Source organism: Maniola hyperantus, chromosome 28 (genome assembly GCF_902806685.2).
Source record: "Maniola hyperantus chromosome 28, iAphHyp1.2, whole genome shotgun sequence".
In the NCBI taxonomy this organism is placed as follows: Eukaryota; Metazoa; Arthropoda; class Insecta; order Lepidoptera; family Nymphalidae; genus Maniola; species Maniola hyperantus.
Genome location: NC_048563.1, coordinates 5,517,177 through 5,534,438, shown reverse-complemented (window position 1 = coordinate 5,534,438; position 17,262 = coordinate 5,517,177). Strand labels below are relative to the sequence as shown.

General features: G+C 39.4%; 1 protein-coding gene across 1 annotated transcript in view; it reads right to left on the bottom strand.

Moving 5' to 3' along the window:
• LOC117995222 (cytoplasmic aconitate hydratase-like) overlaps nt 1-17,262 on the bottom strand; it is a 48,262-nt gene that overhangs the window by 13,904 nt on the left and 17,096 nt on the right. Inside the window, exons 12-17 of the mRNA XM_069508180.1 lie at nt 5,696-5,858; nt 5,269-5,369; nt 3,639-3,758; nt 2,104-2,260; nt 1,297-1,403; nt 86-214 (exon numbers count right to left, since the gene is read on the bottom strand). Coding sequence (XP_069364281.1) covers nt 86-214; nt 1,297-1,403; nt 2,104-2,260; nt 3,639-3,758; nt 5,269-5,369; nt 5,696-5,858 — 777 coding nt within the window. The remainder of the gene's footprint in view (nt 1-85; nt 215-1,296; nt 1,404-2,103; nt 2,261-3,638; nt 3,759-5,268; nt 5,370-5,695; nt 5,859-17,262) is intronic.

Sequence of the window (17,262 nt, the reverse complement as noted above, 5' to 3'; positions counted from 1 at the left end):
TTGCAATTAATAAACTTATCTTATTAATAAACTTATCTTAAGCTAAAAACAACAAAATCAGCGCCAATTTGTTTTATTCACTCACCTTAGTCATGCCGTCAAAGAACGGCGGTCTCTTGATGTAAGTGGATTCAGGATCCCATCCGTACAGCTTCCCTTTAGGCACATCCAACGCCTGCCATGTAGCTGAGCCTTCTTCTATCTTCTCGTATACCTGTACAGGTATAATGTAATGAATGAATGAATGAATGAAATATGCTTCATTGTACACCAAAAGACAAAAATGAAAATGTGCAAAATATAAGGTGTAATTAAAACGCTAGCAAAAACGAAGATAGAAAAGAAAAGACGGTAGAGGTCAACGAACGTTGCATAGATGTGTCGCGGGGCCAATGTCGCGTCGTAAGTAGGGCATTGGCCCCGAGTTTTGCACGTTATACATTGCTGATTTGAAAAATCTTTTATTTTTATAAGACAAAAACAAATGGTTATTGGTATTGGATAGTGTTTAGGTAGTATTCTACTAATTGGCACTAAATTTTTATAATTTTTTATAGTGTTTCACCTACACTTGAAGGAAATTTTCTAAATAATTTTAAATACACATCAAAAATTGCGAACCGGCAGGAATCGAACCCGCGTCTCCTGGGATCGCGCCCGAGCTGCATTGTAATATGGGCCTTTGAAAGTAGTTTCGATAACTGCAAAAAGATGTCGCTGTCGTGGTCCCTACAAGAGACCTATGTCCAGCAGTGGACGTCTATTGGTTGATGATGATGATGTTGATAGATCAGTCAGTCAGTCAGCTTTTCCTTTTAGAAAAGTGTACATACCTCCTTGAACATGCCGGGAATGACGACCCTGCGACTCGTCTGCTGTCGTCCGTCGACCTAGTGGGGGGTCTTCCAACGCTGCGTCTTCCGCTGGATGGCGGCGGCGCAAGACCGTGGCGTGTGGTCCCTACAAGAGACCTATGTCCAGCAGTGGACGTCTATTGGTTGATGATGATTATGTTGATAGATCAGTCAGTCAGTCAGCTTTTCCTTTTAGAAAAGTGTACATACCTCCTTGAACATGCCGGGAACGACGACCCTGCGACTCGTCTGCTGTCGTCCGTCGACCTAGTGGGGGGGTCTTCCAACGCTGCGTCTTCCGCTGGATGACGGCGGCGCAAGACCGTGGCGTGTGGTCCCTACAAGAGACCTATGTCCAGCAGTGGACGTCTATCGGTTGATGATGATGATGTTGATAGATCAGTCAGTCAGTCAGCTTTTCCTGTTAGGAAAGTGTACTTACCTCCTTGAACATGCCGGGAATGACGTACTTGTTCTCAACCTCCTGTATCTCAGCTCTGGTGGGCCAGATCTCGCGCAGGAACACTGGAGACCCATCCGCGCGTTTGCCTGGACCAAACATTTGCTGTCACCATCAACCCGTCGCCGGCTCACTACTGAGCACGGCCACAGTTCACGACAGTTAGGGAACTTCTAACAACACGTCGAGGCTTCGACGTCACTGGTAGGCGTCAAATGTTAGTACATTTGACGCTCATTATTTTTACACTAGTTTATAATAAAGTAATAATATTGATCAAAATCAAAAGTAGTAAAATACCCATTTATTATGACAAAAAGTTTTTTTTTTTTTTTTTTTAATAGATATAGCGAGCAAACGAGCAGGCGGGTCACCTGATGTTAAGTGATTACCGCCGCCCATGAACATTTGCAGCACCAGAGGAACTGCCGATGCGTTGCCGGCCTTTTAGGAATTAGTTGGTCCGCCCCTTGAATAACCCCATGTTGTAATCTAGTGGGAACACCGCCGATGGGAGTTGGTTCCACAGTTAGCACGTGCGTGGAAAGAAGGATCTGGCGCAGCGGACGGCCGAGGTGCAGCAGACACCCAGATGGTGAGGGTGAAATTCCTTACGGTGGCGCGCGGTGCGGTTGTAGAAAAAAGAGGGTGGAATGAGGTCAAAAAGCTCCTCAGAGCACTCCCCATCATACAGGCGATAGAATACGCATAGAGAGCTAACGTCTCTGCGGTGCTCCAGGCTTTCCAACGAGCCGGTTTGTTATGAGAGTGAGGGAATGTAGCACTCACCCAGTGGTTCCGTCTCAAAGTCAATGTCAACAGTACCAGCCAAGGCATATGCTATGACTAACAAAGGTGAAGCCAGGTAGTTGGCCCTAGTGTTGGGATGGATGCGGCCCTCAAAGTTCCTGTTGCCTGACAGAACCCCGCAGCAGACCAGCTCGTTCTAGAAGAACAGAGAAGATCAATTAGAAGAGAAGAAAGAGATAGTGAGATGTTAAGAAACATCTGGGAGCAGGAAAGTATTCTGTCTCTGTCACACATTTTTAGGGTTCTGTATCAAAAGGAAAAAGAAACCTCAATTTTTTGAGCCTCAATAGCTCAACCGGTATAGGAGTGGACTGAAAACCGAAAGGTCGACGGTTCAAATCCCGCCCGTTGCACTATTGTCGTACCTACTCCTAGCACGAGCTTGACGCTTAGTTGGAGAGGAAAGGGGAATATTAGTCATTTTAATATGGCTAATATTCTTTAAAAAAAAAAAAACTTATAGGATTATTTCATTGTCTGTCTGTCCGTCAAGAAACCTATAGGATACTTCCTGTTGATCTAGAATCATAAACTTTGGCAGGTAGGTAGGTCTTATAGCTGACATTAGGGGAAAAATCTGAAAACTGTGAATTTGTGGTTACATCACACAAAAAAAATTAAAATATGTTCATGAACAGATAATTAGCATTTTCAACTTTCAAAGTAAGATAACTATATCAAGTGGGGTATCATATGAAAGGTCTTCACCTGTACATTCTAAAACAGATTTTTATTTATTTTTATGCATCATAGTTTTTGAATTATCGTACAGAATGTCGAAAAAATACGACTGTAGTACCGAACCCTCAATGCGCGAGTCTAACTCGCACTTGGCCGGTTTTCTAAAATACCTAGTAATCACAGTAATTTCTGCAAGAAAATATTTATTTATTTATTTATTTACTATGTTATTGGTATAAGTCCCGCAAATTGCTAATGCGCGTGGTCGCCATTTTAGTGACGTCAGCACTAGTTAAATCAGTCAGTACTGAAGTTTCGAGCTGATGGTATAATTTTTATTTCAGCTGACGTCAAAATGACGTAATTTCGATGTTAACGAGACATGGTTCCAGCGCAATAGCAATTTGCGGGACTTATAGATAGATAGATAGATAGATTTTAGACGACCTCCCTGGCGCAGTGGTGAGCGCTGTGGTCTTAATAGTGGGAGGTCCCAGGTTCGATTCCTGGCAGGGGTTTGGAATTTTATAATTTCTAAATTTCTGGTCTAGTCTGGTGGGAGGCTTCGGCCGTGGCTAGTTACCACCCTACCGGCAAAGCCGTGCCGCCAAGCGATTTAGCGTTCCGGCACGATGCCGTGTAGAAACCAAAGGGGTATGGGTTTAATAAAAACTGCCATACCCCTTCCAGGTTAGCCCGCTATCATCTTAGGCTGCATCATCACTTACCACCAGGTGAGATTGCAGGCAAGGGCTAACTTGTATCTAAATAAATAAATAAATGAATAAAAATAGATAGATAGATAGATAGATAGATAGATAGTCTTATATTACCTTTTCGATGGTATTGGCGATGTTATCATCTATGGGTCCCGAGTTGCCAATACAAGTCATGCACCCGTAGCCGACTATGTCGAAGCCCAGCTTCTCCAGGTACGGAACCACCCCGGACTCCTGAAAAGATTTTTTATTTTATTTTATTTTATTTTTTTATTTATTATTATACCATAACGTGCACTTTCCTTACAGGGGAGTCCTAATGCGACAGTGTACTCAAATCTATCTTATACCTATTAACAATAATTATACTTAAAATTAAAAATAAATTATTTACAACGACCATTATTAATCTACTATTTAGATAAGATAAGATGTGGGACGCAACTTGCGTTGACACATTGGCCTCGTGTCATATCAGGGAGACAGCATCAAGACCGGGAGCCGCAGCAGAAACAGCTGAAGACGGCAAGCGGCGCAAGTATGCCTCTCTTATAGAGAGTTACATTTTTGTGCCGTTTGCCGTGGAGACCCTGGGGCCATGGAGTCTTAGTGCTAAAAAAATTTTTCGAGACATTTCACCGCGTTTAATAGCCTCATCTGGTGACAGAAGGGCTGGCTCATTTTTTGCGCAACGGATCAGCCTGGCTGTCCAGCGCGGAAATGCAGCCAGTATTCTTGGCACCATTCCACGCGGTCATGATTTATATAGTAATTAGATAAGGCTAGCTTTAAGTTTTATTGTAATATTTAAAAAAAAAAGGATAAGATAAAAGATAAGATAAGTGCTTTAGGATATAAACTTCAATAAGAATTTATTAAACTAAAATTTATGTATATAAACTGCCACACCCCTTCCAGATTATCCCGCTTCCATCTTAGACCGCATCATCACTTACTACCAGGTGAGATTGCTGTCAGTGCTATACCTGAATCTAAATATATAAAAGGAAAACGTGGCTGACTGACTGACTGATTTATCAACGCACAGCTCAAACTACTGGACGGAAATTTGGCATGCAGATAGCTATTATGACATAGGCATCCGCTAAGACAGGATTTTTGGAAATTCAACCCCTACGGGGGTGAAATTTGTGTACCTAGTCCGCGCGGACGAAGTCGCGGGCATAAGCTAGTTGTTACATAATATAAGGATAGATTATTGTAATTACTTTTAAGGCTCATTGTGATCAAATAAAAAGTTTTTTTTTTCTTTATTTCTTTCTTTTTTTAACCATTGCCACTTCAGCTTCGCAACCCGTTGAGCTATGTCGGTTACTCTAGTTCTCCTACGGATCTCCTCATTTCTGATTTGATCACGTAGAGAAACTCCAAGCATAGCTCTCTCCACCATTCAGAAAAAACTTCATCATCATGATCAACCAATGACCGGCTCACTACAGAGGACAGGTCTCCTCTCGAATGCGAAGGGTTTTGGCCATAGCCCACTACGCTGGCCAAATGCGGATCGGCAGACTTCACACACCATTGACAGCATTATGGAGAACTCTCAGGCATGCAGGATTCCTCACAGATTTTTCTTCACTATTAAAGCAAGTGATATTTAATTACTTAAAACGCACGTAACTCGGAAAAGTTAGAGGTGCGTGCCCGGGATCGAACCCCCGATTAGGAGGCGGACGTCCTAACCACTAGGCTATCACAGCTTAGCTGAAAAAGGACTTACCCTTAAGTAATAAGTGACAACCCCTGAGCCAGGCGACAGGGAAGTCTTGATGTAAGGCAACACTGAGAGGCCGTTTTCCACCGCCTTCTTCGCTAGCATGCCTAGGGACAAAAGAAAATAATAATTATGACTTAGGAAAAGAGTTTAAAAATTCAGGAAAAATGATGGTAGACTTGTTAATGTAGTGGGAAACTTGAGGAAAAGATGAGAAATTCAGGGAAAATGCGGTAAATCACTCTTTAGCTTCGATCATGATGCTAGGGTTCTGTGAAAGTGAAAAAAGCTTGCGAGAAATTGGGAAATTATTCGTGGAAAAAAAGGTAAAATTACGTCGTAGCTTCGATCATGATGCTGTGGATTTAAAAAGCTTAAAATCGTCATGGGAAAAATTGGGAAATAATGGGAAAATTTAGGTAAATTCACTCACCGGCACCAAGCATGACGCTGGGGTTGGAGGTATTGGTACAGGAGGTGATGGCGGCGATGATGACAGATCCGTGCGTTATAGAGTAAGTCTTCCCATCGCTGAACGAGAAACTGCCTGACGTTGCTAGCTGTGCTGGTGACAGACCGTAGCCTTTGAAGCCCACCTGTGGAAGACGAAAACAAAGATTTAAGAACACAATCAATACCAAACTCAATACAATCGTTTTTGTAGACTAGCTTATACTCGCGACTTCGTCCGCTTGGAATACATAAATTTCAAATCCCCATTTAACCCACTCAGGGGTGGAATTTCGAAAAATCCTTTCTTAGTGGATACCTACTCTTTACAAAGAACACACCCTCCAAATATCATGTCTCTAGGACCCGTGGCCAAGTCGAGTCAGGCTCACGCAATGAGGGTTCCGTACTACAGTCGTATTTTTTCGACAATTTAAACACGATAATTCAAAAAATGATACTTAAAAATAAATAAAAATCTGTTTTAGAATGTACAGGTGAAGACCTTTCATATGATACCCCACTTGATATAGTTATCTTACTTCGAAATATGAAAATACTAACTATTAGTTCATGACCACAATTTAATTTTTTTTGTGTGATCTAACCCTAAATTCACGGTTTTCAGATTTTTCCCCGAATGTCAGCTATAAGATCTACCTACCTGCCAAATTTCATGATTCTAGGTCAACGGGAAGTACCCTTTAGGTTTCTTGACAGACAGACAGAAAACAAAGTGATCCTATAAGGGTTCCGTTTTCCCTTTTGAGGTACGGATCCCTAAAAAGGGGTGTCTATCAAACTTTGTGGTTGTTTCTATGAGCACCGGACACCGCCGTCTAACATTGGACCTAACATTGGTTAGGTCTTATCATATCTTGTTCGGAATGCCGTTCGGATTCTTTATTTATTACCACACTTTTAGGGTTCCGTACCTCAAAAGGAAAAACAGAACCCTTATAGGATCACTTTGTTGTCTGTCTGTCTGTCAAGAAACCTACAGGGTACTTCCCGTTGACCTAGAATCATGAAATTTGGTAGGTAGGTGGGTCTTATAGCTGGTATTAGGGGAAAAATCTGAAAACCGTGAATTTGTGGTTATATCACACAAAAAAATTAAATTAAATTAAATTGTGGTCATGAACAAATATTGCTATTTTCAACTTTTAAAGTAAAATTCCCATACCAAGTGGGGTATCATATGAAAGGGCTTCACTTGTACATTCTAAAACAGATTTTTATTTATTTTTAGGCATAATAGTTTTTGATTTATCGTGCAAAATCTCGATAAAATACGATTGTAGTACGGAACCCTCAATGCGCGAGTCTGACTCGCAGTTGGCCGATTTTTTTAAAGTTTTTTAATATTTAGGAATTGCAATCGAGTCGCTTCCGCCTCGCGTTTTGTTTAACCAAGTTTTTAAATGATCGTGACATGCATTCTACAAAAATAACACGGAAATAACATTCTTTCTTTCACCAAAGGTCGTGGTACAAATTGCGTGTGTAAGCAAAATTGACACACACTATAGAATCTGCTGTCAATGCATTAATTGTTGACCTTGTTGTGTGAGGAAATATTATAAAACCGCGCAAGTACGAGTCAGGCTCACGCTCCGAGTGTTCCGTACTACAGTCGTATTTTTTCGACATTTTGCACGATAAATCAAAAACTATGATGCATAAAAAGAAATGAAACTCAGTTTTAGAATGTACAGGTAAAGCCCTTTTATATGAAACTAGCTTATGCTCGCGACTACGTCCGCGTGGACTACAAAATTTCAAACCCCTATTTCACCCCCTTAGGAGTTGAATTTTTAAAAATCCTTTCTTAGCGGATGCCTACGTCGTAATAGCTATCTGCATGCCAAATTTCAGCCCGATCCGTCCAGTAGTTTGAGCTGTGCGTTGATAGATCAGTCAGTCAGTCAGTCAGTCACCTTTTCCTTTTATATATTTAGATATAGATAGTGGTATATGAAACCCACTTGGTATAGTGATTTTACAATGAAAGTTGCAAATTCATATCGGCCTATTTCATTTTTTTTGTTGATAAAGCGGCAAGAGAAATAGTCTGTAAAAATTGCAACTTTCTACCTATCAAGGTTCATGAGATACAGCCCGCTGACAGACGACGGAGGGACCGACGGACGGACAGCGGAGGCTTAGTAATAGGGTAGGGTTGGTACCCTTCGAGTACGGAACCCTAAAAATAGGTGCATACAAGTACATGCGTGATTACGTATCCATACTTTTCATATTATTACTACACATATTATAAATGCGAAAGTGTGTTTGTTTGTTGGTTTGTCCTTCAATCATGTCGCAACGGTGCAACGGATTGACGTGATTTTTTTTTTGCATGGGAATAGATAAAGACCTGCAGAGTGACGTAGGCTATTTTTACCCCGGAAAATCAAAGAGTTCCCACGGGATTTTTACCGGGACCACGTCCCGTCGTGACCACGTCCCGTCGTGACCACGTCCCGTGCAATTGGGTTGAAATATCGACAAATAAAAACAAAAATTAATCGTGGTATGTACCTACCCGTTACATAAAATAAAATAAATAAATAAAATATTTTTATTTTATTTTATTTATTTATATATGTCACCGGAAGATAACAAGAACCGTAAGTTTATAAATTTCCTAATTTTTTTTAGGAAATTTATAAACCTTCGAAGGATTATAAACGAGAGATAAATTGTATCATTTTACGCATTTTCGTAAATTTATAAACTTACCGAAGCCACGCGTAAAATATAAAACTAAAGAGCTACTAGAAATCCAAACAGGGCAACTTCAAAAATAAGATCGACATGATGCATGAGCGAGCGAAGCGAGCTCGGGACTCGCTGTGATAGCCTAGTGGTTAGGAGTAGGACGTCCGCCTTCTAATCGGAGGTCGGGGGTTCGATCCCGGGCACGCACCTCTAACTTTTCCAAGTTATGTGCGTTTAAAGCAATAAAATATCACTTGCTTTAACAGTGAAGGAAAACATCGTGAGGAAACCTGCATGCCTGAGAGTTCTCCATAATGTTTTCAAAGGTGTGCGAAGTCTACTAATCCGCACCCTTCTCATCCCTTCCCGCATCCCTTCTCACTCTGAGAGGAGACCGTGCTCTGTAGTGAGCCGGTGATGGGTTGATCGTGATACCTACATAATATTCAGGAACTAGAAATGGCTGACATTGTGAATTTCAGTTACAATATAAACGAATCGATAAAACCTCACGTACAGTTACCACTGTAGTGTTTAATTAGTTATTTATTAAAGAGTAAGTACTTTTTATTTTAGTATTCAATATTTCGTGTTAGTGTAATTTTCGAAAAAAAAAACATCTGGTAAGTTTTTTTTTGTCACACGATTATAATATTACTAGCTTATGCCCGCGACTTCGTACGCGTGGATTTAGGTTTTTAAAAATCCCGTGGGAACTCATCAATTTTCCGGGATGAAAAGTAGCCTATGTCCTTCCCCGGGATATAAGCTAACTCTGTACCAAAGGAGATCGCCCGTGAACGGGCCCTCTTTTGTAGCGTCGTGTCAAAACTTAAATTTTTTTTTTTTTAAATGTGTTATTTTTTTACGATTATGTTTTATAACGACTTTTTTTCACTCTATTATTGAAAATATCCACAATTACAGTAAGAATCGTAAACATGCATTTATTTTGAAGAAGTATTAATTAAATATAACCTCAATATCAGCAATATAAAAAATAAGATTTCTTTATAACCAGGGTGAATAAATAGAAATCGTTTGCAGAATATAAAGAGTTAATTATTTGTCTACAAAATAAAATTATAACCATTAAATTAGGGGGGGGGGGGGGGGGGGGGGGGGGCAAAGCTCCTAAGAAAATGGGCAATCTCTTTTCATCAAAATCGGTTGAACGATTGAGCCGTGAAAAGCTAGCAGACAGACAGACACACTTTCGCATTTATAATATTAGTATGGATTAGCTTATGCCTGCGACTTCGTCCTCGTGAATTACACAAATAAACCCCTATTGTATGACGTATCCTAACTAATTAATAAATTAGCGACATTGTAAATTAACTTAATTAATGGGCACGAAACGACAAGTGCTTATAAAATCAAGTAAAGTGATTCTTTTTGATAATTATTCTAGTAATATAATTAATGATTAGGCATTATAATAAGTACAATTTAATAGCCTATAGTCTGATTTTTAATTCCGTGGAATTCTGACGTTTCTTAATGTTACCAGAGATAAAACAATTCCCACAAAGAAGAAAACTTTAATTATTGTAACTAGGTAAATTTAAGTACATAAATCAATTGCCGCATGTATGTAAGATCATCACTTGAGAACAAATCAACCGATTTGGCCGATTTTTTGTTGTTTTCGTAAAGAACAAGGTTATTGTAAAAGAATTTCTTAAAAAATCCTGAATCATAATCTAAGCGTGTACTTTTTGGCACATCAAGATGCCTGACCACCACAAGCGAGTTGTATGTCGATTCTGACAATACTTAAAAAACCCTGATATGATTTTGACTGATATAACCCGCCCCGGCTTCGTTTGAGCGTAATTGTCTAAAATACATGAGAGGGTGGAATTTAAGCCTCAATAGCTGAACGGGTAAAAGATTAGACTGAAAACCGAAAGGCCGCCGGTTCAAACCCCGCCCGTTGCACTATTGTCGTACCTACTCCTAGCACAAGCCTGACGCTTAGTTGGAGAGGAAAGGCGAATATAAGTCATTTAACATGGCTAATATTAGATACTACCTGATGCCCGTGACTTCGTCCGCGTGGAATTAGGTTTTTTAAAAACCCAGTGCAAGGCACATAGTTCCTAAAACCGATAGACGTTGGGGTCTCAAGGTGCTGGAATGGCGACCTCGCACCGGAAGACGCAGCGTTTGAAGACCCCCCCCACTAGGTGGACGGACGACATCAGACGAGTCGCAGGGAGCCGCTGGATTGCGGCGGCGCAAGACCGTGGTGTGTGGAAGTCCCTACTAGAGACTTATGTCCAGCAGTGGACGTCTATCGGTTAATGATGATGATGATACATACATAGACTGCTAATATCATAAGCCTTCCTTTTTGCTTTGCCATTGGCACCGATTCTAAGCACAACCTAATTTTAGAGTATTCGCACCCTCTTCTTACTATTGTAATATGAAAAGGACAGAAGCTGTGTGACATTTCTAAATTTAATTTTTAGATGGTAAAACCCGTGATTTTAGCACGCACTCGCGAACCTACTGTTTAAATTTGTATTGTGCACTAAAATTTAGAGTCTTTAAATGTGAAAGTCATGTTCCGTTCCTTTTTTAGCATTAGTAAAAAGAAAAGGACTTTAAATTTAGTTTAGAGAGAGACTAGAGAATCGGGGCCATTAGACGTGTAAAAAATAGACATTAATGGTTTGACGTGTTTGTAACATTTGGAAGGTAACATAAAATTAAAAATTCGATAATAATTAATTATTGCTATCTATCTTGCGGTGTCAAATAACTGTATTGGAAATAATTATTATCGTTAGAATATTTTTATCATTAACTAGCTGACTCGCCCCGGCTTCGCTCGGATGGAGTTTAGAAAATGGAGGACCACCAGACCAGAAATTTAGAAATTATAAAATTCCAAATTCTGCATGCCTCAGAGTTCTCCATAATGTTTGAGAACATGTGTGAATGTCTGCCAATCCACACTTGGCTAAGCGTTATGACCTTTCCCATTCTGAGAGACTCGTGCTCGGTAGTGAGCCGGCGATGGGTTGACGGCGATTCTAGAAAATTCAACCTCTAGGGGGTAAAAATAGGGGGTTGAAATTTGTGTAGTCCACGCGGACGAAGTCGCGGGTATAAGCTAGTCTAAATATATAAAAGAAAAGGGTGACTGACCGACTGACCGACTGACTGAATGACTGACTGATCTATCAACGCACAGCTCAAACTACTGGACGGATCGGGCTGAAATTTGGCATGCAGATAGCTATTATGACGTAGGCATCCGCTAAGAAAGGATTTTTGAAAATTCAACCCCTAAGGGGGTGAATTAGGGGTTTGAAATTTGTGTAGTCCACGCGGACGAAGTCGCGGGCATAAGCTAGTCTTCTATAATATAAAAATGAATCACTAAATGTGTTGGTCATCGCAAATCTCGAGAACAGCTGAACCGATTTCGCCAATTCTTTTTTTATAATATTCCTTGAAGTACGGGGATGGTTCTTACGGAGACAAAAATTTAATTCAACCTCTCCTCCTTCATTTTCTAAACTCCACCCGAGCGAAGCCGGGGCGAGTCAGCTAGTTAATGATAAAAATATTCTAACGATAATAATTATTTCCAATACAGTTATTTGACACCGCAAGATAGATAGCAATAATTAATTATTATCGAATTTTCAATTTTATGTTACCTTCCAAATGTTACAAACACGTCAAACCATTAACGTCTACTTTTTACACGTCTAATGGCAAAGCAAAAAGGAAGGCTTATGATATTAGCAGTCTATGTATGTATCATCATCATCATCAACCGATAGACGTCCACTGCTTTTTTTTTTTATACAGCAGGGGGAAAATCCTCATGGACACCCCTGCTGTCTTGTTGTTGACCGTGTACCCGCCTTTCAGCCTACAACACAGCAACATTCTTGTCTTTTACTCTTTTCCTTCTCTCCAGAAGAGAGAGAAGACGTCCACTGCTGGACATAAGTCTCTTGTAGGGACTTCCACACGCCACGGTCTTGCGCCGCCGCAATCCAGCGGCTCCCTGCAACTCGTCTGATGTCGTCCGTCCACCTAGTGGGGGGGTCTTCCAACGCTGCATCTTCCGGTTCGAGGTCGCCATTCCAGCACCTTGAGACCCCAACGTCTATCGGTTTTAGGAACTATGTGCCTTGCACTGGGTTTTTAAAAAAACCACGCGGACAAAGTCGCGGGCATCAGCTAGTATCTACATTTTTTAAAAATAATATTAGCCATGTTAAATGACTAATACTCCCCTTTCCTCTCCAACTAAGCGTCAAGCTTGTGCTAGGAGTAGGTACGACAATAGTGCAACGGGCGGGGTTTGAACCGTCGACCTTTCGGTTTTCAGTCCACTCTTTTACCCGTTCAGCTATTGAGACTTAAATTCCACCCTCTCATGTATTTTCGACAATTACGCTCAAACGAAGCCGGGGCGGGTTATATCAGTCAAAATCATATCAGGGTTTTTTAAGTATTGTCAGAATCGACATACAACTACAACATACAAATAATTGTGGTTTAACAAATTGACCACATTAGATAACGACTTCTTTTGTTATATATCAAGAAAGAACGCACCTACATAATATAGTATGTAATATAAAGTGATATATAGTGATAGTAAAAAGTGCAATACACACAATAGTTACAAACCATTGACCATATTGACTTCGTAAGGACAGGGCCATTGAACAAGCAAAATGGCACCGACTCATTGGTCCTAAAATGTTTATTTAGCACCAATGCAACCTCAGTGACGTCTGGATTTCAAACAGGTCGTTCATTAGTATCTAAGAGGTGGCGCTGATTTATTTGGTGCCAAAACCGTGAAAAATTTTGTTCGCTTGGACATATCTTGTCATTTATATCGATGTTACAAACATATAAGTTCCGCTAATTGCTAATGCGCGTGGCCGCCATTTTAGTGACGTCAGCAGCTGAAGTTTCGAACTGATGGTATATTTTTATTTCGGCTGACGTCAAAATGACGACATTTCAAGAGAACTCCTACCATTATATGATTAATGGGAAGGGGTCACCACCCTCAGCGATGAGGAATATGACGCAGAGAGAAACTATAAGTACAATTCACGCTCTTATATACGCACGGATCTGGGAACCCACCGCAAGAGAAATTATCATCCCAAGAGAACTACTACCATTTTATGTATAACTAGCGACCCACCCTGGCTTCGCATGGATGCAATGTAGATACTAATGTGGTGTCATTGAAGTGTCTTTGCCTCGGAAACTCTCAAATGAGAGAAATTTTTTCCGACCTAATTCACATTATTTCAATTTCTCTAGGGATCTCTAATTTTTTGAGAATTAAACTATAGCTATAAACCTTCCTCTTGAATCGCTCTATCTATTAGTGAAAACCGCATTAAAATCCGTTGCGTAGTTTAAAAGATTTACGCGTTCATACATACAGACAGCGGGAATCGACTTTATTTTATACTATGCAAAGAAAAGTAAGTAGAGAAGACGAGAAGAGTGGAAGGGGTGACCACGCTCAGCGATGAGGAATATGACGCAGACAGAGAAAGTGTACAATTCAGTGATTCGGTGATCGAGCTTGTAAGTTAAGTTATATATATCTTAAAGCTCTCTCACTGAATCGTTGAGCTGTTACTGACAACGGCTTCTCTACATAGTATAAAATAAAGCCGCTTCCCGCTGTATGTATGTATGAACACGTAGATCTTTAAAACTACGCAACGGATTTTAATGCGGTTTTCACTAATAGATAGAGTGATTCAAGAGGATGGTTTATAGCTATGGTTCAATTCTCAAAAAATTAGAGATCCCTAGAGAAATTGAAATAATGTGAATTAGGTCGGAAAAAATCCTCTCATTTGAGAGTTTCCGATGCAATGACACCTCTATGACACCACATTAGTATCTACATTGCACCCATGCGAAGCCAGGGTGGGTCGCTAGTCAATAGTCATCAATAAGTTTAAAAAAAAACTCAGAATTGATCTGAATTGATTTTGAGTGAGGATTTTGGCCAATCCGCACATGACCAGCGTGGTAGACCCACGCTGGTCATGTGCGGATTGGTAGACTTCACACACCTTTGAGAACATTGTGGAGAACTCTCAGGCATGCAGGTTTCCTCACGATGTTTTCCTTCACCGTTAAAGCAAGTGATATTTAATTACATAAAACGCACATAACTCCGAAAAGTTAGAGGTGCGTGCCCGGGATCGAGCCCCCGACCTCCGATTAGAAGGCGGACGTCCTAACCACTAGGCTATTACAGCTTTCGGATACGGAACCCAAAAAATAACTTCCGAGACAATAACAAAAATATTATTATAATTACATAATCCCAAAAATACACCTTACCTGTCCTAATTACCTAAAGCACTTCTTTTAAACCCCCCATTAACAAAATAACCTATTAGCGAACGAGATTATCGTTAATTAATTAATTAATTATTCTTAATAATAATAAATTATCCCTAGTAATTAATTTATTTTGTTACGTTAATAAATAAACCCCACTTTTCAACCTATGTTTAAATATGCAAAGCGCAACGTTAAATTGATTAGTTGCATTTCAACAGTCAGTGAAATAACGTTTGAAGTTATTTGAGTTAAGACTAGTGAGTGATCTCCTTCTACTTTCTGCGACCCTAGTACAGTAGCCAGCAGGAAATAATCGACCTTTAGAAAGAGATAGCGGTTTCGTAGAGCGTTGTCTCTGTCACTCATACTTATGTGAGGTTCTGTCGGTCTCAACGACAGAGACAACGCTCTACGAAACGGCTATCTCTTTCTAAAGGTTGATGTACAACGCTAAATTGGTTAGTTGCATTTTAACTATCAGTGAATAACGTAACGTAACTTTTGAAGTTCCTTGAGTAAGACTTAGTGTACCTTATAGGTATTCTTGACTGACACGACAGACAGACAACGAAGTGATCATATATGGGTTCCTCTTTTCCTTTTGAGGTACGGAACCCTGAAAAGATTCCGACGAATTGAGAACCTCCTTCTTTTTTGAAGTCGGTTAAAAATAGAAAGTGTAGGTATGAATTTTTTTTTCTTATATTTATTGCTATACTAATTTTGATGAAACAGCTGTCATAATAGTCTTTCAGTGATAGCAGTCAGTCACTCAGTAGACAGTGTCATATTTCTGTCACTGGGTGTATGACAGTAATTACTGAAAGACACAATCATCAAGTTATTTTATTATTGTTGTCATATTTATCTGGACAAAAGTCATAATTTTAATCATTCTGTCATATATACTTACTTCTGTCATGTATATTACAACTATTTAGTCTCTTAGTGACAGCAGTCAGTCACTCAGTAGACAGTGTCATATTTGTGTCACTGGGTGTATGACAGTTATTACTCCAAGACACAATCGTCGTATTATTTTATCAATGCTCTCATATTTATCTTCACAATATAGGTATGCGTTTAATTTTTCTGTCCTGTATATTACAACTATTTAGTCTTACAGTGATAGCAGTCAGTCACTCAGTGGACAGTGTCATATTTCTGTCACTGGGTGTATGACAGTTATTACTTTAAGACACAATCATCGTGTTATTTTATTATTTCTGTCATAATTATGTTCACAATATAGGAATGCTTTTAATTTTTCTGTCATGTATATTATAACTATTTAGTCTTTCAGTTACAGCAGTCAGTCACTCAGTAGACAGTGTCATATTTCTGTCACTGGGTGTATGACAGTTATTACTTTAAGACACAATCATCGTATTAGTTTAGTATTGCTGTCATATTTATCTTGACAGTAGTCATACTTTGATCGTTCTGTCATATATATACTACAACTATTTAGTCTTCCAGTAATAGCAGTCAGTCACTCAGTAGACAGTGTCATATTTCTGTCACTGGGTGTATGACAGTTATTACTCTAAGACACAATCGTCGTGTTATTTTGTTAATGCTGTCATATTCATCTTGACAGTAGTCATACTTTGATCGTTCTGTCATATATACACTACAACTATTTAGTCTTCCAGTAATAGCGGTCAGTCACTCAGTAGACAGTGTCATATTTCTGTCACTGGGTGTATGACAGTTATTACTCTAAGACACAATCGTCGTGTTATTTTGTTAATGCTGTCATATTTATGTACAAAATAGTCATCCTTTTAATCATTCTGTCATGTATATTACAACTATTTAGTCTTCCAGTGATAGCAGTCAGTCACTCAGTAGACAGTATCATATATCTGTCACTGGGTGTATGACAGTTATTAATCTAAGACATAATCATCGTGTTATTTTATTATTGGTGTCATATTTATCTTCATAATATAGGTATGCTTTTAATTTCTCTGTCATGTATATTACAACTATTTAGTCTTCCAATGATAGCAGTCAGTCACTCAGTAGACAATGTCATATTCCTGTCACTGGGTGTATGACAGTTATTACTCTAAGACATAATCATCGTGTTATTTTATTAATGGTGTCATATTTATCTTCAGAATATAGGTATGCTTTTAATTTTTCTGTCATGTATATTACAACTATTTAGTCTTCCAATGATAGCAGTCAGTCACTCAGTAGACAATGTCATATTCCTGTCACTGGGTGTATGACAGTTATTACTCTAAGACACAATCGTCGTGTTATCTTATTAATGCTGTCATATTAATTTTAGCTTTTAATTTTATGTCATGTATATTACAACTATTTAGTCTTTTAGTGATAGCAGTCAGTCACTCAGTAGACATTGTCATATTTCTGTCACTGGGTGTATGACAGTTATTACTATAAGACACAATTCGTCGTGTTATTTTATAAATGCTGTCA